Genomic DNA, 22,336 nt, shown 5'->3' with positions numbered 1-22,336 from the left:
GCAACAGAATATTTCAGCTCTGACTTTCTACATTTGTCCAAGAGAGGTGGACCCTGGTTAAGCTGTGGTGAAAATTTATCACAAAACTTATATAAAAATGAGACTCAGAAAATTTTCATACTGAAAATGACAGAAATACAGACATTGGGACAACCCAGCAACACAAAATGAAAAAGTGGTCAGTATTACATTTATATGCAGTCAATGTAGGTACATACGCATTTACATGTGTATACTGGAACACATACTTTAGGTACGTGCACACACACACACACACACACTTTAAATACATGCTTTATGTAAATACATATGTGGCTCTGTGGTAATAAGTTTGCTTCCCACCTATATGGTTCTGAGTTCAGTCGCATTGCACAGCAACATGGGCAAGAGTCTACTATAGCCTCGGGCTTAGCAAAGCCTTGTAATTGGATTTGATAGACAGAAATTGAAAGAAGTATGTCGTGTGTGTGTGTGTGTGTGTGTGTGTCCCACCACTGCTTGACAACCAGTGTCGATGTGTTTACACCTCCATAACCTAGCAGTGCAGCAAAAGTAAAACCAACAGAATAAGTACCAGGTTTTAAAAAAAACAAATTTAAAAAAAAAAAAAGAAAAAAAAAGAAAAAGAGTACTGGCATCAATTCATTCAACTAAATTTCAAGGCGGTGCCCCAGCATGGCCATGGTATGATGACCAAGACAAGTGAAAAAAAAAAAAAAAAAAGATGACATACATATACACTTTACATACGGGTGCGTGCACACACGCACACACACGTGCACATACTTTGTCCACTCCCAACACAATGCTTTGTGAGGTTTTAAACACTCCACAGACACCAGATACAAGTGAAAGTACTTTCCAGAAAAAATGTCAAGGTGTTCTGAAATGCAAAACTTATTACAGGCCAACTATCACATGAACGACAACATGTACTTTAAAGTTTAATGTCATAGTGACCTGCTTTGTGTTTGCTTGCCACCAACTACAACAAAACTGGCACAAATTTCGAAATAAAGCAGTCGCTACTGTTACTCGTTTGAATAAGCAGCCAAAACAAAGTTGTGCTTCACCCCAATACATAAGTATTTGTCAGCCAACTAAAAGACTTTTAAGGTACAAAAATAGAAAAAAAAAAATTTTTTTTTTTAAATCGAGTGGTCAGTGTATTTAAAACTTGGTGTTGTAAGCAGAAAAATCAGAGAGAGAGAGAGAGAGAGAGAGAGAGAAAGAGAAGGAAAGAAAGAAATATTGGTTTCAAATTTTGGAACAAAGCCTGAAATTTGAGGGTGGGGTGGGTAAGTTGATTACATCAACCCCAGTACTTAACAGGTACTTTATTTTAACAACACCGAAAGTATAAAAGGCAAGGTTGACCTTGGTGGAACTTGAACCAAGGACACAAAAGTAGATGCAATGTTACTAAGCATTAAACTTCATGTCAACTGTGATATTTCTCTTGGTTCTTTGTCCAGAGTTCAAACAACACAAAGGTAAACTTTGCCACTCACCTTTGTCGGGTTCAAAACAAAACAGCAATCAAGAATGGGAATGATGGAGAAGGGGGTGCAGTTGATTTCTAACCTAGGGAGACAATACCAGAAATTTGAAAGGAACAGTTGATTAAATTGACTGTTCCCTCTCCACAGGCAGATTTGGCAGAATTGGTAGAACACCCAAAAAATACTTGGCAGGATTTGTATTCAGAATGTAAAAAAGCTGGAACAAATACCACCAAGGTAGCTAAGCTTTGCCTTTTATCCTTGAACTCAAAATAAAGTACTAGTCAAATACTGGTATCAATGACATCAGCTAACCCTCCTCTCAAAACTAATGGCCCTGTGCCTTAATTAGAAATAATTATTGCTGTTAATTCAGATCAACCCCAGATCAACAGATCATAGTATTAGGATCAAAATGTTATGATCAAAGGGAATCTACTCATGACTGTCATTTAAAAGAGTATTATTTGAAGGAAATTTGGCTGCTATTGTTAGCTGAATAAGCAACTACATAGAAGCACTTAAGGCAGGTGACTGACAATCATTTAGTTCCATCTATTTACATCGAGAGTTCAAATCCCACCAAGGTCAACTTTACCTTTCATCCTTCCACAACAGAGGGAGTTTGATCAAATTAGTACCAGTTATGCACCAAGGGTGAGTCAGGTTTTCTGACAAAAAGAAACATTTTGCTATTTACCCTTTATTTCAGTCATTAGACTGCGTCCATGCTGGAGTGAATTTTAGTTGAATGAATCGAGTCTAATACTTATTTTCAAAATACTGTTACTTATACTATCAGTCTCTTTCACCAAACTGCTAAGTTACAAGGACATACACACCCCAACACCAGTTGTCAAATGGTGGGTAGGGGGACAAACGCAGACACACAACCAAAAGACTTCAGTTTCCATCTAACAAATCCACTCACAAGGCTTAGGTCAGCTTGAGGCTATAGTAGAAGACACTTACCTAAGGTGCCAAGCAGTAGGATTGAACCTTGAACCATGTGGCTGGGAAACAAACTTACCACATAGCCACACTTGTGCCTATGGTGAACCCAAATTACAATTCCCAGTATCAAATATCCAACGGTTCCCTTGTAAAGCCCATAAAATGATCAATATTTAAATGCTCGTTAGTAGCAAGTTGAGAAAAACTGAAATAAGATCAAGCCAAGAATAGGGACAAATGTTCCAAATAGAAGAGAAAAACAAAGGAAGATAAGGGGCAAAGTGAGCAGCTGAACGATGATAAATGACCAGGACTTGTGTTGAATGCATTGTATACAAACACAAGAGCTATAAACATGAATCTCTTGGTGATAGAGAATCGCTGTAATATCTACACTAAGTTTTTCCCAACCATCATGTTCATATTAAATCTACATTTCCTGCTCCCTCTCTTTCCATTACTCCAGTATCCATCACTCCTCTCCACTCACAATGTATCTCACTACTACCACTTTCTCTTTTCCATCATCAGCCACCAAAGTAAGAAGAGATGGTAGCACAGTCAACTCCACATTTAACATCACCCCTTATTTACTGAGAGCCATCTCTCTCTCTCTTCCATTATATTTGCAATATTCTCTCCTTTATCTTTAACACTCCCCCTCTTGCAATACTCCTATCTCCAATACTCAATCACTCTCACAATACTCCCTCTATTTCTAACACTCTCCCTCTTGCAATACTCCTTCCTCTATCTCCAATACTCAATCACTCTCACAATACTCCCTCTATTTCTCACACTCCCCCTCTTGCAATACTCCTTCCTCTATCTCCAATACTCAATCACTCACAATACTCCCTCTATTTCTAACACTCCCCCTCTTGCAATACTCCTTCCTCTATCTCCAATACTCAATCACTCTCACAATACTCCCTCTATTTCTAACACTCCCTCTTATGTATTCATTGCCCACAAGGGGCTAAACATAGAGGGGACAAACAAGGACAGACAAAGGGATTAAATCGATTACATCGACCCAGTGTGCAACTGGCACTTAATTTATCGACCCCGAAAGGATGAAAGGCAAAGTCGGCCTCGACAGAATTTGAACTCAGAACGTAACGGCAGACGAAATACCGCTAAGCATTTCGCCCGGTGTGCTAACGTTTCTGCCAGCTCGCCGCCTTTCTTGCAATACTCCCTCCTCTATCTCTAATATTCCATCATTCTCACAATACTCCCTCCTCTATCATTCATCGTTCATGTCCCTCACTCACTTCCAGTACACCCTCTTTGTTCCCTCCATCTTCCCCCCACCACTCAAGCTGGTTCTATCCAGTCTCCTCACCAAAAATATCCTGCACTTTTCTTTTACTCTCACCCTTTCCTTATCAGTGGTTCTGTTCCATGACTCCCCTATCAGTCACACACTGATTCCCTTTTGTCACCTTCTGATGAGCAAATGAAGAAGTAGAGACAAGTTGAATCTCACAAAGACAAATAATTTCTCTGGTACTAATGCCATGATCAAATGTACCCAGTATATATGATTGGCAATAGAAAGGATATTGAACTGCAGAAAACTAGCCAAAAATGAAAGCTACAAATGAATCATGGGCCCCAGTAAAACAATCAAGACAGTAAATCCAAATAAAAACGTAACATAATTCAAGCTCTGTTAATAGAAGTATTACCAAACTGCCTTACCTATGTTGTAGGTATGAACATCATTTTGTCTGCCTTTGCAATCACGACCACCGAAGATGATAATATCTCGTCCTAAGACACACATTGTTGAAGCAGCTCTGGCTGATGGCACAGCCAAATTCATATGCATAGGCTGAGACCAGACATCCGTTTCTACAGTAAAAAAAAAAAAAAAAAAAAAAATTAAACAATATAACAATTCATCATTTAACATTCAGATTACGCCATCAAATGTAATGCTTATTTATAACACATTGTTTTGAATTAGTCATGCATTATCTTGTAGTCATGAAATTTCAATTGATTATTTTTCAGAATAATATTGTAGGGTAAGTGTGAGAGGCTGGAACTGGCCAGTTTGCAAGTAAAACATTAGATTGTTTCTGCTGGATATGGCCAGTTTAAATGCTAAAGGGTTAATGTCCATTTTCTATGCTGGCACAGGTTGGACAGTTTGACGGGAGCTGGTACGGTCAGGAGCCACACCAGGTTTCATTGTCTGTTTTGGCATGGTTTCTACAGCTGGATGCCTTTCCTTAAACCAACCACTTTACAGAGGATATTGGGTGTTCTCTAAGTGGTCCCGGCACAATTATGAAAAAAATAAAAAGGACACCGACCCACAGCAGAAGGAGGGTTCAAGCTCTAGCCAAACAACCTGACACGCTAATGCAGTTGTGTTTGTCTCTACACAATGCTACCTCCATGACTTGATTTGCCCCAATGGGTTTCATTCAACAGCTGATCCCTTAGCAATAAGAAAAAGGTTAGTAAATCAGCATAGTTTTCTATCTTTTTTTGTTACTCACTGGAGAAATGGGTGATGCCCATAGCTTCTGCAGGCTGTCCAATACCGACGAAATTGATGCCTTGCATGTTGTTCAGAGTATTGTAGAAAAGTCATAAGCTGAGACGAAATTCCAGGGGACAGATGTTCAAGGAAGCAAAAACTTGACATAATGACCAGTACAGGGCCTGAGGGAGTCAGACGACCAAGTATGATGAGAGACAAGACAACTAAGTTGAGAGTGGCTGAGGAGAGGATGTATAAGAGAAAACAGAGGCCATTATACAAGCAATAAAAAAAGAGAGACAAGAGACATTGTACGTGGGCCACAGACTGAAGCAGGTTTCTATGATTTTTACGCCAATCAGTTTAGAGGCCCTTCTCTAGATGTGACCCAGGGATGTCAGCGTGTGTAACAGCAACACTATCTTAAATGTGACAATATTCCATTAAGGACCAGACTTGAACTTTGTAGTGTCAATAATTTAGGGTGGGGAGCTAAAATATTTTCTAGACCTAAAGAGAAGGGCCTGTATTTGAGATACAATCCTGGTATGCTCAGGATGTGTTTTCAATAAAAGTGAGTGACCCAACATTTGGATGGAGCAGGAAGTGTTGCCAAGTGCTGCTAATTTTGGATGACTATGGTGTGAGGATGCTGTCTTGATAATTGAATACAGCTCGTGATTTTGGGGCTGTTCAAAGAGATACAACACGACACACACACCCCACACACACACATGTATGAGATTTGCCTTGACAATGAATAGTATTTGTGCTTTTGGGGCTGTTCAAAGAAACAATATGCACGCATACAATATATATATATACATACAGATACATGCAGGACTCAGTACCAGACAGTAACGTAACATGGAAACCACTGACCAGGGGAAATTTAAATTCTTAGTCCATAGAGGAGAGAGAAACTAATGTAGGTTTAACTCTCACCAATATCGAAACACCAAATAGTCCAAATTTGATTGTTGAATCTTGTAACAAGCAAATCTCCTACAAACCCTTCACTGTATTAGATCACTTGTTTTATATAAGAGATCTACCCCATCTCAGAAACCAACAATGTAAAGAGCAGTCAGTGAAATATTTTAGTGCTGGTACCATGTAAAAAGCACCCAGTACACTCTGCAAAGTGGCTGGCATTTGGAAGGGCATCCAGATGTAGAAATCATGCCGAAGTAGACAATTGGACCTGGTGTAACTCCTGGCCTTGCCAGCTCATGTCAAACCAGCCAATCCATACCAGCATGGAAAACAGATGTTAAATGATGATGTTACTTCAACTGATCGATTGCCATGGTTTGACTAAGTCACCAAATAATACAACAGTAATTACGGATCAAAAATGTTAGGTTCAGATGGTACATACACACCTGTATTGAAGATATACAAGTCATCAAACCATTTGAATTCAACTCCTTTCTGCTGCAAGCCATCTTCCTCCTCTTCTTCAGAAGACGCTTCTTCATCTGCATCTTTATCATCTTCAGCCTCCTCCTCTTCATCTTCCTAAAAAAATATCTTCAATGATTAAGAGGTACAAATCTCACTGTAACGGTTAACCTTTTAGCATTCACATTATTCTATCAAGAGTAATGTTTGTTTATTCACATTGTTTTGAATTAATCATGAAATATCTTGTACCTTCAAGGGTTTATTTTTAGAATGACATTGTAGGGTAAGTGTGAAGGGTGAGAAATGGCCAGTTTGAACATAAAGCAAGTAGAATATTTTGGTTGGATACAGCCAGTTTAAGTGTTAAAGAGTTACTATCACTTTTCCATGATCATGTTGTGGAATAAGCAGAAGTATTCAGATTATCCAAAACAGATAAGCCAAAGTACCCAGACTCAAAAAAAGATTAATTGAAAGGTTTTGCTTCCATAATATTTTATTTGACAACAACCAAAAACCTGTATGATTCTCCAAAATAAAAAAAAAAACAACACAGCCAAATATATACAATGAGGGGAGATGTAAATAGTTGATAAACAAAGAGAATGTCACAAAAGAATCACAAGACAAATTCTTCAAGTTGAGCCAACTGGCAGGAAACCTAGGAGAAGGCAACAAACAAGATGGTTGGATATCTGTAGTCTCAGTTGGTCACGTTTGGGAAAGTTTAATGACACAAGACCCTCTAGAACAGTGCTACTCAAAGTGGTGGTCCACGGACTGGTGCCAGTCCGTGAGCCATCACCTGCCAGTACATGGTGAGTTTCCAGAAAAGAAAGGTTATAAAATGCTTATGTAATATTATATTTGTTTATAAAATAAATATAAGATTAAAAAATTGTCAACTTTTATTTTATTCATTATATTGTTTCCAGAATAAATTAATATTACTGGTCCCTGGCACATTGGAAAAAAAAAGCTGCCAGTATGCCACAACAGATAGTTTGAGAAGCACTGCTCTAGAGATACCTGAGGACTAACACTACTACCCTGTCTAGAATACTGGGTGGCAAAAATGGATGAAATAAAGAGGTGGAAACAGGAAAAGATTAGTGGAGAGTCAAGGAGGAGTGAAGCAATATGGAAAAGTAGAGACAAGTGGCATGTAATTAATTTAAAGAAGTAGAGGTTGTTACTGAGATAGAGATGACAAAGAAGAAACAGCAGATCCATGACGCAATGTTTGAACCCTGTTGATGACAGAATCTCTTCCAATCAACCAAATGTCTTTCTTTCTGATGCAGTCAAAGCTGCCTGTGTGTAGCAGCAGTATTATGACATAGATAGGAGTAAGAGTCTCACGGGGGTCTTATTTGATTTGGGGGGGGGGGTCAAGAAAAATAATCTATTGAGGATAAATTTTCTAGCACTGTAGAAGAGAAAAACTTTAGTCTATGAAAAGCTGATTTGGTAATGCTTTATGCTGTGAAAGACCAACAGATTAGAACCTTTGGAGTAACTTCTGAAGGCTTTAATTGTGGTCATGGATAGAGAATGGAGCGTGTAACAATCCATTACCTTGATAATGCAATAATTGGGTCTTTGTACTGTTAAGGGAGATGAGGTTGTTATGTTCCCATTAAAGGATATTTTCAAGGTTTGTTCTTGGAGGCAATGAAAATCGGTCATGAAGCATTGAGGTTGCATGTTCTTCGACTCCAAGTCAGCCTTAATACAGCCATCATCATCTCACTTTCCAAACACAGGACATTATCAAATGTATCTAAGTGCAATTCAAGGGAGATTTAGCAGCTAGTATTAGCAGACTAAACAATCATGTGTCATCAATTCCGTATCCTCATTTAACGTTTGTTTTCCATGCCGGCATGGGTTGGATGGTTTGACAGGAGCTGTCCAGCCAGAGAGCTATCCAGGCTCCAACTGTTTGTTTTGACATGGTTTCTATGGTTGGATGCTCTTCATAGCACCAACCAGTTTACAGAGTTTGCTGGATGCATCCTACATGGCACCAGCACAAGTGCATCTTATGCAGCACCAAAATGAAGCATGGTACTATTTCCATAGCAGTGCCTGTTAGAAATAAGTCTGTCAGTAATGTACAGAAAGAGCGGGGAAACGAGTAAATAAGGGCAGGAATAAGGATTAGATCCGGGAAAGTTACCTGTGGTAGACTAACATCTTATATGTTACATTAAACACAGCAAAACTCAAAGACAAAGAAACCTGTGGACACAAAGGTTTACTAAAGGAATTTTTCTATCTTATTTAATCATTTAAATCCACAATAGTTAAAACTAAACAGGAATGAAGACGCTTCTTCATCTGCATCTTTATCATCTTCAGCCTCCTCCTCTTCATCTTCCTAAAAAAATATCTTCAATGATTAAGTAGGTTGGATGCACAAGGATCACATGACAGAAGCAGAATTGAAGACAAGAATGACATGGAACAAAGTGAAGAGGAAAGTATTGGACAATGATTTGAAAAACTGCTATGGAGAAACTACATTCCATTAGAAATCAAAACAGATAATTAAATCTGACCAAGAGTACAAAAATAGAGTACACTTACATTATCTTCTGACATTTTGGGTCCAAATCCACCAAAGTAGTAAATATTCTTGCCAGCAGCTACACAGGACACTTTATCTCGTGGGCTGGGAACAGTGCCACTTGTGCTCAAAAGAGACCAGGTATTTTTAACTGACAACAAAAAGAAGTGGAGTTATAAACATATATACATACAGTAGACTTTGGATATAACATACACAGATATGACAGACAAAATTGTCCGGTCTGGATTTTCATAATGGAAATTTCATAGATTTTGGCTCCTATAATGGACTCGGATACAACAGACAATCACTGATGACGGACGATTTTTCTTAGCCTAATGGTAAAAAAACAATGTAAATTTCCTTGGTTATTTTTTAACTAATAAGTGTCTGTTTTAAGCAAGGTTTCGACTTATTTCTAGCAAATCCAGTTGGTTTGCTCATAGCTTCAAGATATTTAATTTGCTTGTGTATGTTTTAATGTTTCACACTGTTTACTTTGCTTCTGCATATTTTAATGTTTTGACATATTTCTAGCAACTCTAGTTGATTTGCTTGTAGCTTTTAAATATTTAATTTGCTCATGTAATGTTTTTCACTTATTTCTAATGTTTTAACATGCCAGCGCCCCCTCCCCTCCTTTTCACTACTGTGACAGATAGAAGAGGCAGCAAACACACTGTTTACTACTGGCTGAAAATTCTGAAATCTGAACACCTGTAACATTTACACAAAATTTTTCTGGAATAAATGAATAACAAATTCGGATTCAGTGTCACAAATTACATCGATATGCTTCAGGGCAGCAAGCTGGCAGAAAAGTTAGCACGCCAGGCGAAATGCTTAGCAGTATTTCGTCTGCTGTTATGTTCTGAGTTCAAATTCCACCGAGGTTGACTTTGCCTTTCATCCTTGCGGGGTCGATAAATTAAGTACCAGTTACGCACTGGGGTCGATGTAATCGACTTAATCCCTTTGTCTGTCCTTGTTTGTCCCGTCTATGTTTAGCCCCTTGTGGGCAATAAAAAAAATTTTTTTTAAGTTTTAAAAAATAAATTACATCTATATGCTACATAGGAACTTAGAAAATTTCCACTTGCAGTGATGAAAAGCACAAAGCTCCATACATTTTATCACATTTTTGTTGTGCAAATTTGTATTTTTTCATGTTGAACTTTCCATTTAAGATGAGCAGTTCGCAAAGTAGTGCTCTAATCACCGATAAAAATACTGTGACTAGAACAGCATGATGAAAAAGATAGCTATTGCCTCACGCTTTTAAATACCAAAGCAGACACTCAGTGACATTAAAAACAAGAACAAGATCAGAAAGGAATTCAGAAAGAAGGATTCGAGACCAGACACTTCTAGAAAGCAATTCTGCAGGACAAATTATGATGATGTAGACCAGACACTCATTATTTGGTTCAGACAATATTACTGCAACTGAGATTTATGTATTGATGGGGAAATGCTGATACAGAAAGCTGCATATTTTGCAAAGGAATTCAACCAAGAAACCATGCCGAGTACTGCACAGATTGAAAGGTGGAAGAAACGCTAGAATGTGGGAAAGATCCTGAAGCCAGATGAATCCAGAGGTGTGGACCTGGTTGTGGTTGAGGAGTGGAGAGAAGGTGTGATAAATGACGTTCTTACATGCTATCATAGACATGACACATTCAATTGTGACAAAACTGGTCTATTTTGACAAACGTTACCAGACAGCAGCCTCGGGTCTATTGGTGAACAGAATAAAGAGAAAAAGCAACTCAAAACGAGAATAACTTTACTGGTCAGCTCCAACATGGACAGGTCTGAAAAATGCTGCTTCTCGCAATAGGTAAAAGTGTAAAACCACATGCATTCAAGAATCCTCCTGTTATGTACTAGGTGAATAAAAAAGCTTTCATGGGTGGTGACATTTTCGAATCCGAGATGAGAAATTTTGACCATTGCATGAGAAATGAAAATCGAAAAGTAGCTATGATCGTCGACAACTGCTCAGCCTATCCACAAATAGAACTGGAAAACATCGGGCTGATCTTCCTCCCACCAAATACCACATCTGTAACACAATCTATGGACACAGGAAATTATAAAGAGCTTGAAATTCCACTACAGAAGAATACTGGCTGGCCAACGACTAGCAGCTTCTGAAAACAATCAAGATTTCAAATGAGACATTCTGGATTGTTTACTAGCTATGAAATCCAGCTGGAAGATGGTGAAATGTGAAACTGTTGTAAGAAAGCTGGTTTTGCCAAACAACCTGCAAACGAAAGTGCAGAAGAGACAAGTGAAGTTAGAATTGCAGATAAGGAAATCCAGGATGATGATGATGGTGACTACATGGTTTCTCGAAACATTTGGGATCATCTAAATGACATTTTGAGTGTAAAACTTCCGCCATTAGATGAATATGTGAACCTCAATTCAGCTGAAGTCAGTACTACCAAGGATTGGACTGACAAGGAGATTGTCACAGAATTGAGAAGCTCCGCAGATGACATCGACGACGAAGCTGGTGACGATGGTGGGAATGAAGACGGCAGTGAATCCAATACCCCACCCACAAGTGGTGATGCCTATTCTGCTTTGAATACTTTACAATGGTTTCTTCTCCCAGTAGAATGGCCAAAGGTGGAAGACATTTTTTCAAAGTGTTGAATTTTATTTAATAGTCATGGATCCACAGATTGAAACTTGATAGCGTATCCTGATGAATCATGAACAGTATACCCCATAGAAGGGTGTGCAGTACAAACGGGTTTCACTTTGTTTTCGGTTATAACAGACAAATTTTCCTGGTCCCGAGGTGTCTGTTATATGCAAAGTCTGCGTATGTATGTATGTATGTATGTATGTATGTATGTGTGTGTGTGTGTGTGTGTGTGTGTGTGTGTGTGTGTGTGTGTGTGTGTGTGTGTGTGTGTGTGTGTGTGTGTGTGTGTGTGTGTGTGTGTGTGTGTGTGTGTGTGTGTGTGTGTGTGTGTGTGTGTGTGTGTGTGTGTGTGTGTGTGTGTGTGTGTGTGTGTGTGTGTGTGTGTGTGTGTGTGTGTGTGTGTGTGTGTGTGTGTGTGTGTGTGTGTGTGTGTGTGTGTGTGTGTGTGTGTGTGTGTGTGTGTGTGTGTGTGTGTGTGTGTGTGTGTGTGTGTGTGTGTGTGTGTGTGTGTGTGTGTGTGTGTGTGTGTGTGTGTGTGTATATATATATATATATATATATATATATATATAGATAGATAGATATAGATATCGTTTAACGTCCGCTTTCCATGCTAGCATGGGATGGACGATTTGACTGAGGATTGGAGAACCAGATGGCTGCACCAGGCTCCAATCTGATCTGGCATAGTTTCTATAGCTGGATGCCCTTCTTAACGTCAACCACTCCGAAAGTGTAGTGGGTACTTTTACGTGCCACCGGCACGAGGGCCAGTCAGGCGGTACTGCCAACAACCACGCTCAAATGGTGTTTCTTACGTGCCACCTGCACAGGAGCCAGTCCAGCGGCACTGGCAATGACCTCGCTCAAATGTTTTTTCATGTACCACCAGCACAAGTGCCAGTAAGGCAACGCTGGTAATGATCACACTCAAATGGTGCTATTTACAGGCCACCAGCACGGAAGCCAGACAGCTGCTCTTGCAATGATCACGCTCGGATGGTACTGTTAGCGCTCCACTGACACGGGTGCCATACGTGTCTCTTACTTGTTTTAGCCATTAGACTGTGGCTATCCTGGGGCACTGACTTGAAGGATGTTAGCCAAACAAATTGACTCCAGTACTTTTTTTATGCTTTTTTAAAGCTTTGTACTTATTCTATCAGTCACTTTCGAAAAACTGCTAAGTTAGGGGATGTCAAGAAGTAACAGTGTACAAACAGACAATAAGACACACAAGACAAGCTTCTTTCAGTTTCTGTCTATCAAATCCACGTACAAGGCTTAGGTCAGCCCAAGACTACAGTGCAAACTTCTCACCACAGCCAAACCTGCCTGTGTGTGTAATGGACTCTCCCATCAAAAGCAATGTACGAGTGTTCAGCATTTTTGCCAAATGACCTACACGATTTGTTTATAATGATCAGATGTTCGTGCTGCACATTAGCTCACTCCCTCCATCAAATAACCGTTTTCTGAACAGGTGCAGTGTGTACCACGCACCAGGCATCAAAGTGATTGTAGAGCAACGTGAATTGAAGTGTTTTGCTCAAGAATACAATGCACCACCTGGTCTAGGAATTGAAACTACGATCTCACAATCATGAGTGCAACACCCTAACCACTAAGCCAGGTGTTCTCACTATATACCGTATCCTGATGAATCATGTACAGTATAACAAAAATGAGAGTTCACAGATGCGAATGTGTGACTAGGTGTGCATTTGCATAAATCATTGACTTGATAAACATCCCTTGAAAACTAGTGGCACAACAAACTATTGTCTTTCAGAAACTATGCCAGCGCTATTAATATATGCATACACTTAAAAGCAACTGTTTTTTGTTTTTTTTTACACCCTCCAATCCACCACCAGATAAATTCAAATACATATGGTTATTTCAAAAGTATCTTTCAAACATAGTATACATTTACATGAACACACTTGTGCTCTTGTTCAACCAGTCATGACCTAACATATACCTGGAATTTGGAAAGTCTGTACTCAAGTACAAACCCATAAACACAATCACAAATGATTACACACTACTCAAGCCAAAAAATATATACAAACCAGTATTATAAGCATGTACAGTATTGAACCATCCCACATCCTGGTTAAGTCCACCAAACAAATAAAGAATGTTTCCAATAGCAGCCAATGCAGATCCTGATGATGGTTTTGGAATTTCTCCATTTGCTTCACAGGTAGTCCATGTCTGTGTCTCTAAACAAATGAGGACAAAGAAAAATATTGCGAATATGTAACGAGAAAACAAAAACAGCTGTTGCCAAAATTAAAATAGGTCTCAGAGAAAAGAATTTGATTTCAGCCTATGTGTAAGAGAGTAAGTTTCAGATATATAAAACCAAGTGAAATCGTGGTCGTGGCCAATGCTGGTGTCATTTAACTGGCACTCATGCTGGTGGTACATAAAAAGTTCCTTTCAAGCCTTGGCCTTACGGAGGGCAAGGTGGCCGATGTCAGTGGCATGTGAAAAGCACTTGCCTCACAGAGGAAATGACAAATAGCCAAGACTTTTGGCATTAGGCCATGCTTAAGAAGAAGACCCATCAAATCAAGTAAAACCATATTCATGGCAGATACTGGTGTCATGCAAATGGCACCTGTGCTGGTGGCACGTAAAAGCACCCATTACACTCTCACAGTGATTGGTGTTAAGAAGGGCATGCAGCTGTAGAAACCATGCCAAATCAGACTAGAACTAGTAAGGGCAGGGGTTGCACCAAGCTCCATTGTCTGCTTTGGCATTATTTCTAAGGCTGGATGCTCTTCCCAATGCCAACCATTTCATAGACAAGTCTTCTTGAGCAGTGCATCAGATATCTCGGCCCTTAGTCATCAATGAGTTTGGCTAAAAGCTTTCCACAACCACCTGAGAAATTCCTGTGTCCTTATTTATTCTTCTTCCACATCTGCCACAATGAAAGACTACTTTCTCTTGACGTTCCTGTGATTCTATCACACTTCTTGTGTCCATAGATTGCATTATGGACATCAAATGGAATTCCTGACAACACTTTTCCTACATATTGCACAAGGTCATCTACCTGCTGGAGAGAGGGTCCCATCTGTTTCTTAACTACAACTTTGGTCTTTGTTAGGTTAACATTAAGGCCTTTTGAATCCAGATTTTGCTTCCAAACCTTGAATTTCTTCAATTCTACAACATATTCCACTACATGCATAAGATCATCATCATATAATAGGGCAGCCAGTCTTAAATTCTTCTGTTTTAGCTGAGAGGACAATGATAAATAGGAGGGGACTAGGTACTAATCCATGGAAAAGTTGTACCTGTACCCTAAATTTATTGCTGTACTCATGGTCAACTCCTAATAGCACCCCTGCACATGGCTTGCATGGCTCTAACAAGTCATTCATCTACTCCTAGGTTCCTCAGAGACCACCAGATCACAGAACAAGGAACTCTGACAAAGGATTACTCCAAGTCAATGGTTTACTTTTAGCTAGATACTTCTGCAGTTAAATTGTTGACAGTTGTGTGCCAGTTAGATACTTAATCATTTCAGGTGATGCTCTCATTTAATTTGGATCCACAATATATTTTCTGACAACATAATGTGAACAAACCATGAATACCAGATGTTAATAGAAAATTAACAAACATGAGACAATTACATCATTATTTCAAGTTGGTTTTCCATGCTGGCATGGGTTAAATAGTTTGACCGGAGCTGGTAAGGCCAGGGGCTGCACCAGGCTCCATTGTCTGTTCTGGCAAGGTTTCTATGGCTGGATGCCCTTAAGGCTAACCACTATAGAATGTACTGGGTGCTTTTAATGTGGCACCAGCAACAATTCTGCTGTGGCAAACAGGTCTTCCTGAATACAGCAAGGCACCATATCTTGATCCTTCATACAGCTGTCTTGATTTCTGGAAACTTTTGGATTTAATTTCATTCAATTGTGCTGGTTGTTAGGGAAGACCTGCATCATGCAAGCTCCCTATAAAGATGTACCATCCGAGTTTGTCACAAAAGTCAAGTTTAACAGATATTTCATCATAGAAATACTATCTTTTGCATAAGTTAAGGATCTCATGTATTGTTGAGTATACCAAATGGTGAGCGTAAAATAGCTTTTGAGCACTAAATGGAAGAATGATTGCTGCGATATATGCCCTGAGAATTTTATTCACAATTCAAATCAATGGACTCAGTCTCTCCAATTAAATTAATGGAATGCATTTAAACAATTATTTAACTATCAAAGCTGTTCAACATTCGTACTTAAAATGAAACTACTTCTAACAAGAAACTTTCACTTTCATGGGGTCTTGGAAACGAAGAAACACCTGAAGTTATCCTTCAGAGATGGTGATCATTCATTTTACCTATTTGTTAGACAATTTTTGTAAGAAAATTTTCATTTAATTTTTCTTTTTCAGCTCAGTGATACATACGGTCGCACACCCATACAAATCCACTGTCTTTCATGTCCACGAACGAGTTCAACAGTGAAACACACTCGCGCGCACATTTTTGTTTCACGAATCACTTACGTTTGTTCTATGCATGCATGCATTTTTGTGTATGTATGTATGAATGTGCATCTAATTATCGGTCTATGAGTGAGCTGAAAAAAATTAAAAAAATAAAAACTTTTACGGAAATTGCCGAGTAAATAGATAAAACTATCTTTAGTTTCAGTTTTGTGATACCATCTCGGAAGGATAACCGTACCTGATGTTCAATAATCATGATCCAGTCATCGAATCAATTAGGTTTTAAGATCACCGGTTTTTAAATTTCAAGTACATAATCGTAGTCTACATTCAAGAACGCATCTCCGTAAACTTTCACTAAAGAATAAGGAAGTTAAATTCGGAGAGAGGTAAGGTAAGTTATGTCCTATTTGCGTGGATAGAATAGAAATCTAAACACCTGACACTCAAAATTAGGCAAACTATACAGCACAAATAATTATTCCTCAGACATGCTATTGATTTGAACTAAAATTTTCAGAAGTAATAGCCTAATATATAATCTATTTCATCTTTACACGCTTGCGAGAAAGGAATCAATATAGAAAACTTCGTGGATGCCAGACCCACGATATAGCAACCAAGTCTCCCTCAATTCACGGATAATTTAGTCCAACATACCCTTAAAAAACCGAAATGGTCAAGGCTCAAAAGCCTTTAATTATTTGTCTGATCAATTAGTGCTGATCGGAGACGGACCACATCAGAGCACTTATCTTCAGCTCTGTCACATCGACAATTTTACAAGTATGAGGAACTTTTTCTAAGAGAGACACTTAGAAAAAAAGTTACCAAATTCACCGAAGTGGAGAAAGATGACAAGGGGCCCACATAAGCAATAGAAAATCCAGACACACCCACTATAATTGGCAAGACAGTTTAAAGCGATTAAATGCAGAGTAGAGGCAGAGATGACAAAGCAGCAGGACCTCAGGTGAACCACATCAGATACAAGGACTTGAGACGAACAAGTCGCACAAGAGAACATGATGTGCGTACATGTAGGAGGCACTAAAATCTTAAAAGAAAATGCATGTAAGATTTCACAAAAGAGGAACATGACGAAATTCGCACGGAAAAAGTTTTTCTTCATTGAAAAAAAAAAGACTATTATTTGATCAGAGTTATCGGAGCGGCTAAAAGCGAAAGAACTTACCCGTATCAAAACACTGTAGAGTATTAGTGGTTGTAATATCTCCATCACCTTTCTGGATTACACCACCATAAACGTACAGTTTGTTGCCCAGACTGCAAAAAGACTGGCCTTCACAAGCATCCAAAGTGTTGGAGGTCTTCACCTTCAATTGGAATATAAAAACATTTAAATGGTTTCTTGCATAAATAAGAAAGCGAGTTAGTAACTAGGGTGTTTTCCTTGATTTTATATTTCAGTTGATTTACTCTATTAATTCTCTTGAGAAAGATATGAAATCATTCACTCGTTCAAGCTTTTCATGGATACCACTAGTGCTCGAAAAATTCGAACGTGTTATCTTTGCACAAGTGCAAGACAGCAATATGCGGAAATGAAGTATGGGGGAAATAAAGGAGGAAACTCGTTAGATACGAAATGGCAAATAGCAAATGACATAAGGATAGATATTTTTAAGGGAAAACAGATGGAGAAGTTCAGTTGATTACTTTTATAAAGATTAATTAATGATTCTAATAAAATCGTTTCAACAGGAGTCAAAAATAGTTTGATTTATATAGGAGAAAGTGTGACGAGGAATTAAAAGGGCGAAATAACGGTTGAAGTCCTGACTGAACATATATTTTGTAAATAAGAAATGGGAAGAATAAAATCAAGTTTCGGAAAACAATTAGTGCTAATAAAATAGGAGTTACTGATAAAACGCGAGAAGCAACACGAGATACAAGACAACTTTCCTTTGGTCTGATTTAGATACTAGGAAGAATAAAATTAATTTTTACGTGCTTTTAATCTGAAAGTCTTTGTAACCTTTGAATTTCAAATTATTTATATATCACTTTTAAGGTTAACAAAGATTTTTTATAGCCAAACTATTTCAATTTGGTAAAAAAACTGTCAAAAGAAAAATAGCACTTAAAAAGTTGCGTTGTAGTGCTTTTATGCTTTAGCACCACCATTTTTTTTTTTTTTTTTTTTTTTTAAATTCCAAACGACATAGTTCAATAAATCTGAGAAAATTACTGATAGTTATTTCGTGAACGTCTCAGGAAAAGCGAAGTAGTTGCTGACGTAAAACGATTTCGGTCGGATACAGAGATAAGAAGAGACATAAACCAAGTCTCGTATTCTATTCATCTATAAATCAGTCTCTGACGTTCCTAACAAAGATAAGAGGAACTTACCTGCTTCCATGTGACACTAAGATCATTCTCTACCGGAGATCCTTCGTTAGAAAGGCTGACGTTGTTACCCATATTAACAGCTGAAAGACAGGCAAAGATGTTGTCGAATGAATCGAGAATAAAGAAAGGGAGTGATAAATAGACAAATTTACAGAAAGCCTGTGGCTAACAAACGACATACAAAGAATCTAATGCTTCACCCAAACACTGACGATTTCCCGCTCTTATATTTATACTGTTTTCGCGGAATTTTTCTCCTCCTCCCTTCTACTAAAGCATGTCGGGGGAAAGTAGATAGAATGTTTTATTTTTTATGAGATATATTTTTTTTCCTCAGATAGATTAAGATAATGATAGACTGTCTTATATAAAATATATATGCAATGCTTTTTGACAATTGTTATGATCTATATCTATACCGAAACCATTTCAGGAATATGTGTAATTGAAAGTGTGTGCGTATAATGTTCAGTTTGGTATATATGTAAATGACCAAAATATTCGGTACTTTCCGCCAATTTCCAGACGTCGTTTAGTTTTTGACACTTCGCGCCCAACTGATTTCTTAAGATGTGAGTCGGAAAACTTTTTATTGGTACCTCCTCTGTCAACAAAATTCCATTTTCTTTTTTATGAATTGTTTTATCAGTGGTACTCGATGTAGATTAAAGTATAAATAACAGCATATAGAATATTGGGTTAAAAAAGCTCTTGAGTAGAAAATAAAAAAGAGAAAAGTATCTGAGTGATGGGCATCGAACCCAACCTATCCATGTTATGTGGGATAACCCGTTATACCATCGGCTCTGTAACTTACTAATGTTTGTTTTAGCTATTTTATTCTTACATAAAAATTGTTCACAGATTTTTTATTTTCTTTTAGAAATTTTGTAAGATAGAAAATAAATTATTTTCAGTAATGGATCTCGAAGTAAAACGAACATTAATAATAGCATTTCGGAATAATGATTTTATTTCCATCCAAATGTACGTCTTTTAGAACATTGTCATTTTAGAAGATGAAGATTTTGCTGGCAAATTCTTAAATCAACAAACATTTAGGATCTTTCTGATTTGGCGGACACCACTTGTTTTCTGAACGAAACACTTTCAAACTTGGGACACTGGTAGAATGTGTCATATAAAGCATATTTTACTCTTAGTGCTGTTGAGAAAAGTTTATATTTTTAAAGTTATTTCGTGTTAAAATTGTCGTATTTCGGTAATAGCACCAATCACTGACGTCTATTGAGGTGAAAACAATTACTGCTGTGGATTGTCAACAAGACGTTGTGGCGGTGTAATGGGATAGACGTCAGTGATTGGTTGAAATTACCGAAATAGACAACTTTTAACATTAAATAACTTCGAATATAAAATTTTTTCTCTGTTTTATAAGACAAAATATACAAGTATACGAGAACTTTCTTGGAGCTAAAACTATTGAAACCGTTTGTTCTAAGAATTTTTTTTTTTTAATGTTGGCATAACTGCACAAGCATGATTCAACCACTTCAACTTTGTTTCTTCATAATTTACTGAAAAATGGGTATTTTTAACGAAATTGTCTTCATATACTTTTCAGATGGTGTAGATTGCGATTATATCAGTATTTAATGTGAAAATGTTTTTTCAACATTGAGAGAAGTTTTGTTTTCCTCATAACTTTAAGAAAAAATGGCATTTCTTAATTGTATTATCTACAGATACCTTTCAGACGGTGTAGATTACGATTTTAAAGTGAAATAAATTGGGTGGGGGTGGAATATTTCATGCATTTCACCTTTGTTTCCTCATATGTTTTGATAAAGCAGAAAACAATTATGGGCATCCCTCACATTACTGCTACCTCAAATTACGGGATTTCACGCTTACGGAAATTGTAAAGTATGACAATCTCGAAGAACGGTCTGTAATTTCGCTCTTGCAGAAATTCGTATTGCATAGTTTTAAATTGCTAAGAATTCAAAGCTACACTTTCTTCATAGCTTAATGGCTACCTGCATTTTAGTTAAGATCAAAGTATACAACGATTTAAAAAAAAACTATCACCACCTTACACACGTACATGCACACGCATACACATATGTATACATAATGTACATAATGTGATGTGTGTGTGTGTGTTTCTATCATCGACACGAGCGAGCCACCCTGTTGGACTCCAGAAGCAAATGGGATGAGATGGTCACCAAAGGAGAGGTAGAAGGGCTCGCAATAAGCTTGCCAAGCACAATAGTAGAGCTGTGGGGCATCCTCCTCTACTGCACATCATCATCATCATCATCGTTTAACGTCCGCTTTCCATGCTAGCATGGGTTGGACGATTTGACTGAGGACTGGTGAAACCAGATGGCTACACCAGGCTCCAATCTGACATGGCAGAGTTTCTACAGCTAGATGCCCTTCCTGACGCCAACCACTCCGAGAGTGTAGTGGGTGCTTTTACGTGCCACCGGCACAAAGGCCAGTCAGGCGGTACTGGCAACGGCCACGCTTGAAATGGTGTATTTTTTGTGCCACCTGCAAAAGAGCTAGTCCAGGGGCACTGGCAACGATCTCACTTGAAAGTCCTTACACATGCTGCAGGCACAAGTTCCAGAAAGGCGACACTGGGCACAGGTGCCATCACGATTTCGCTTGCCCCAATAAGTCTTCACAAGCTGGACATTCCGACTGATGGGATTGAAGGCATTCCTGGGATCTAGTTTGAGGATGACCTTTGGGGGTCACAGAAAGCAAGTTGGTGAAAGCTCTAGTGGTATGAGCAGCAGCCTCATAACCTATTTCGTACTCATCCCTTGCTGAATAGGGGAAAATTCAGTGAACAGGCAGATTGAAACTGAGGACAGACACACTTTCGCTATAAATCGTCACAGAGTATGCCCTACTTGTTATGGGACAGAGGTCACTTTTGGGCTTTGAAAGACAAAACAATTTAGCCCCATAAAACAGAGGGCGAATGTCGGGAAGGATAATTTCGAGCGAGAACATATTAACAAACTGGGTTTGATATCTTCCTGTTAGCCAGTATCATCAGCTGATAGGAAGATACCATCTTTGGGATGCTGTGGTCGCAAGCTATCAATCCCAATGCCAGAACCCGCAGGAAAGAATGCAGTCGCCTTCCTGATGTTGTCGGAGATGAAAACAGGATGTAAGCAACCTTGTGGGTCGGGTCCCCACCTCTCCTTATTCACTCCGATCCCCATTTCCAGAGTTAAAGCTTTTCACTCAGCTCTCGCTTCTTCCTCCTGCTCCCCACCGGAGGGGCCAGAGGATGTTTCTCCTCCAATCAGTTGAGACAATTTGTTGTGCACTGGGCGAGAGAGAATATAGAGGAGGTGAGCAGCCCCTTTAATATCAAATTCGCTGAATCATTAATGGCCTTCTTTAAGTTTAGTAAACGACCATTGTTCGGAGCTGTGTGTATCAGTATGTATGTGTACAGGTCCCTTTTTTTTTCACATTAAATTCCGATATTGTCATATTCTCATATTCTACACTGTCTGAAGCATATTTGTAGAAAGTTTCTTTAAAAGATATCCATTTTTCTGAAAATTATGAGGAAACAAAACCAGTTGGGAGGCACATTTGTGTAAGTACACTCACTATTTTGCCCTTTCCCTTCTAGAATTTGTTAAATGATTATTGTTTTATTTTTTTTTTAATAAGATGTTATTTTCCAGAGATATCAGTATAATTGGAAGAAAAAACAAATTATCAGAGGTGAATTTGATGGTATAGCTGTTTGGTATAGCATAGGTCTGGAGAAGTTCCTTTTCTAAAAAAATATTCCTGTAACAAATTCTAAAAGGTAAAGATTGGATTAGTCCTCAGAATTATATTCTGTAACATAATTGTAA

The 22,336-nt window shown here is 38.3% G+C and overlaps 1 protein-coding gene across 2 annotated transcripts in view; it reads right to left on the bottom strand.

The window, feature by feature from the left end:
* Nucleotides 1-18,947, bottom strand: part of LOC106882021 (kelch domain-containing protein 1) — a 34,978-nt gene extending 16,031 nt beyond the window's left edge. Inside the window, exons 1-7 of one of the 2 annotated variants that reach the window (XM_014932584.3) lie at nucleotides 18,652-18,947; nucleotides 18,471-18,550; nucleotides 17,290-17,431; nucleotides 13,679-13,831; nucleotides 8,956-9,086; nucleotides 6,342-6,477; nucleotides 4,164-4,316 (exon numbers count right to left, since the gene is read on the bottom strand). In XM_014932584.3, coding sequence (XP_014788070.1) covers nucleotides 4,164-4,316; nucleotides 6,342-6,477; nucleotides 8,956-9,086; nucleotides 13,679-13,831; nucleotides 17,290-17,431; nucleotides 18,471-18,542 — 787 coding nt within the window. In that variant the 5' untranslated portion in view covers nucleotides 18,543-18,550; nucleotides 18,652-18,947. Of the gene's footprint in view, nucleotides 1-4,163; nucleotides 4,317-6,341; nucleotides 6,478-8,955; nucleotides 9,087-13,678; nucleotides 13,832-17,289; nucleotides 17,432-18,470 lie in introns of both variants that reach the window. The other variant, XM_089360891.1, reaches the window with a different exon arrangement.
* Between the last annotated feature and the right edge of the window lie 3,389 nt (nucleotides 18,948-22,336).

The sequence above is a fragment of the Octopus bimaculoides genome, chromosome 12 (assembly GCF_046866305.1).
Source record: "Octopus bimaculoides isolate indiv1 chromosome 12, ASM4686630v1, whole genome shotgun sequence".
In the NCBI taxonomy this organism is placed as follows: Eukaryota; Metazoa; Mollusca; class Cephalopoda; order Octopoda; family Octopodidae; genus Octopus; species Octopus bimaculoides.
Note: the sequence above shows the minus strand (reverse complement) of the source record. Positions and strands in the feature narration are given on the sequence as shown.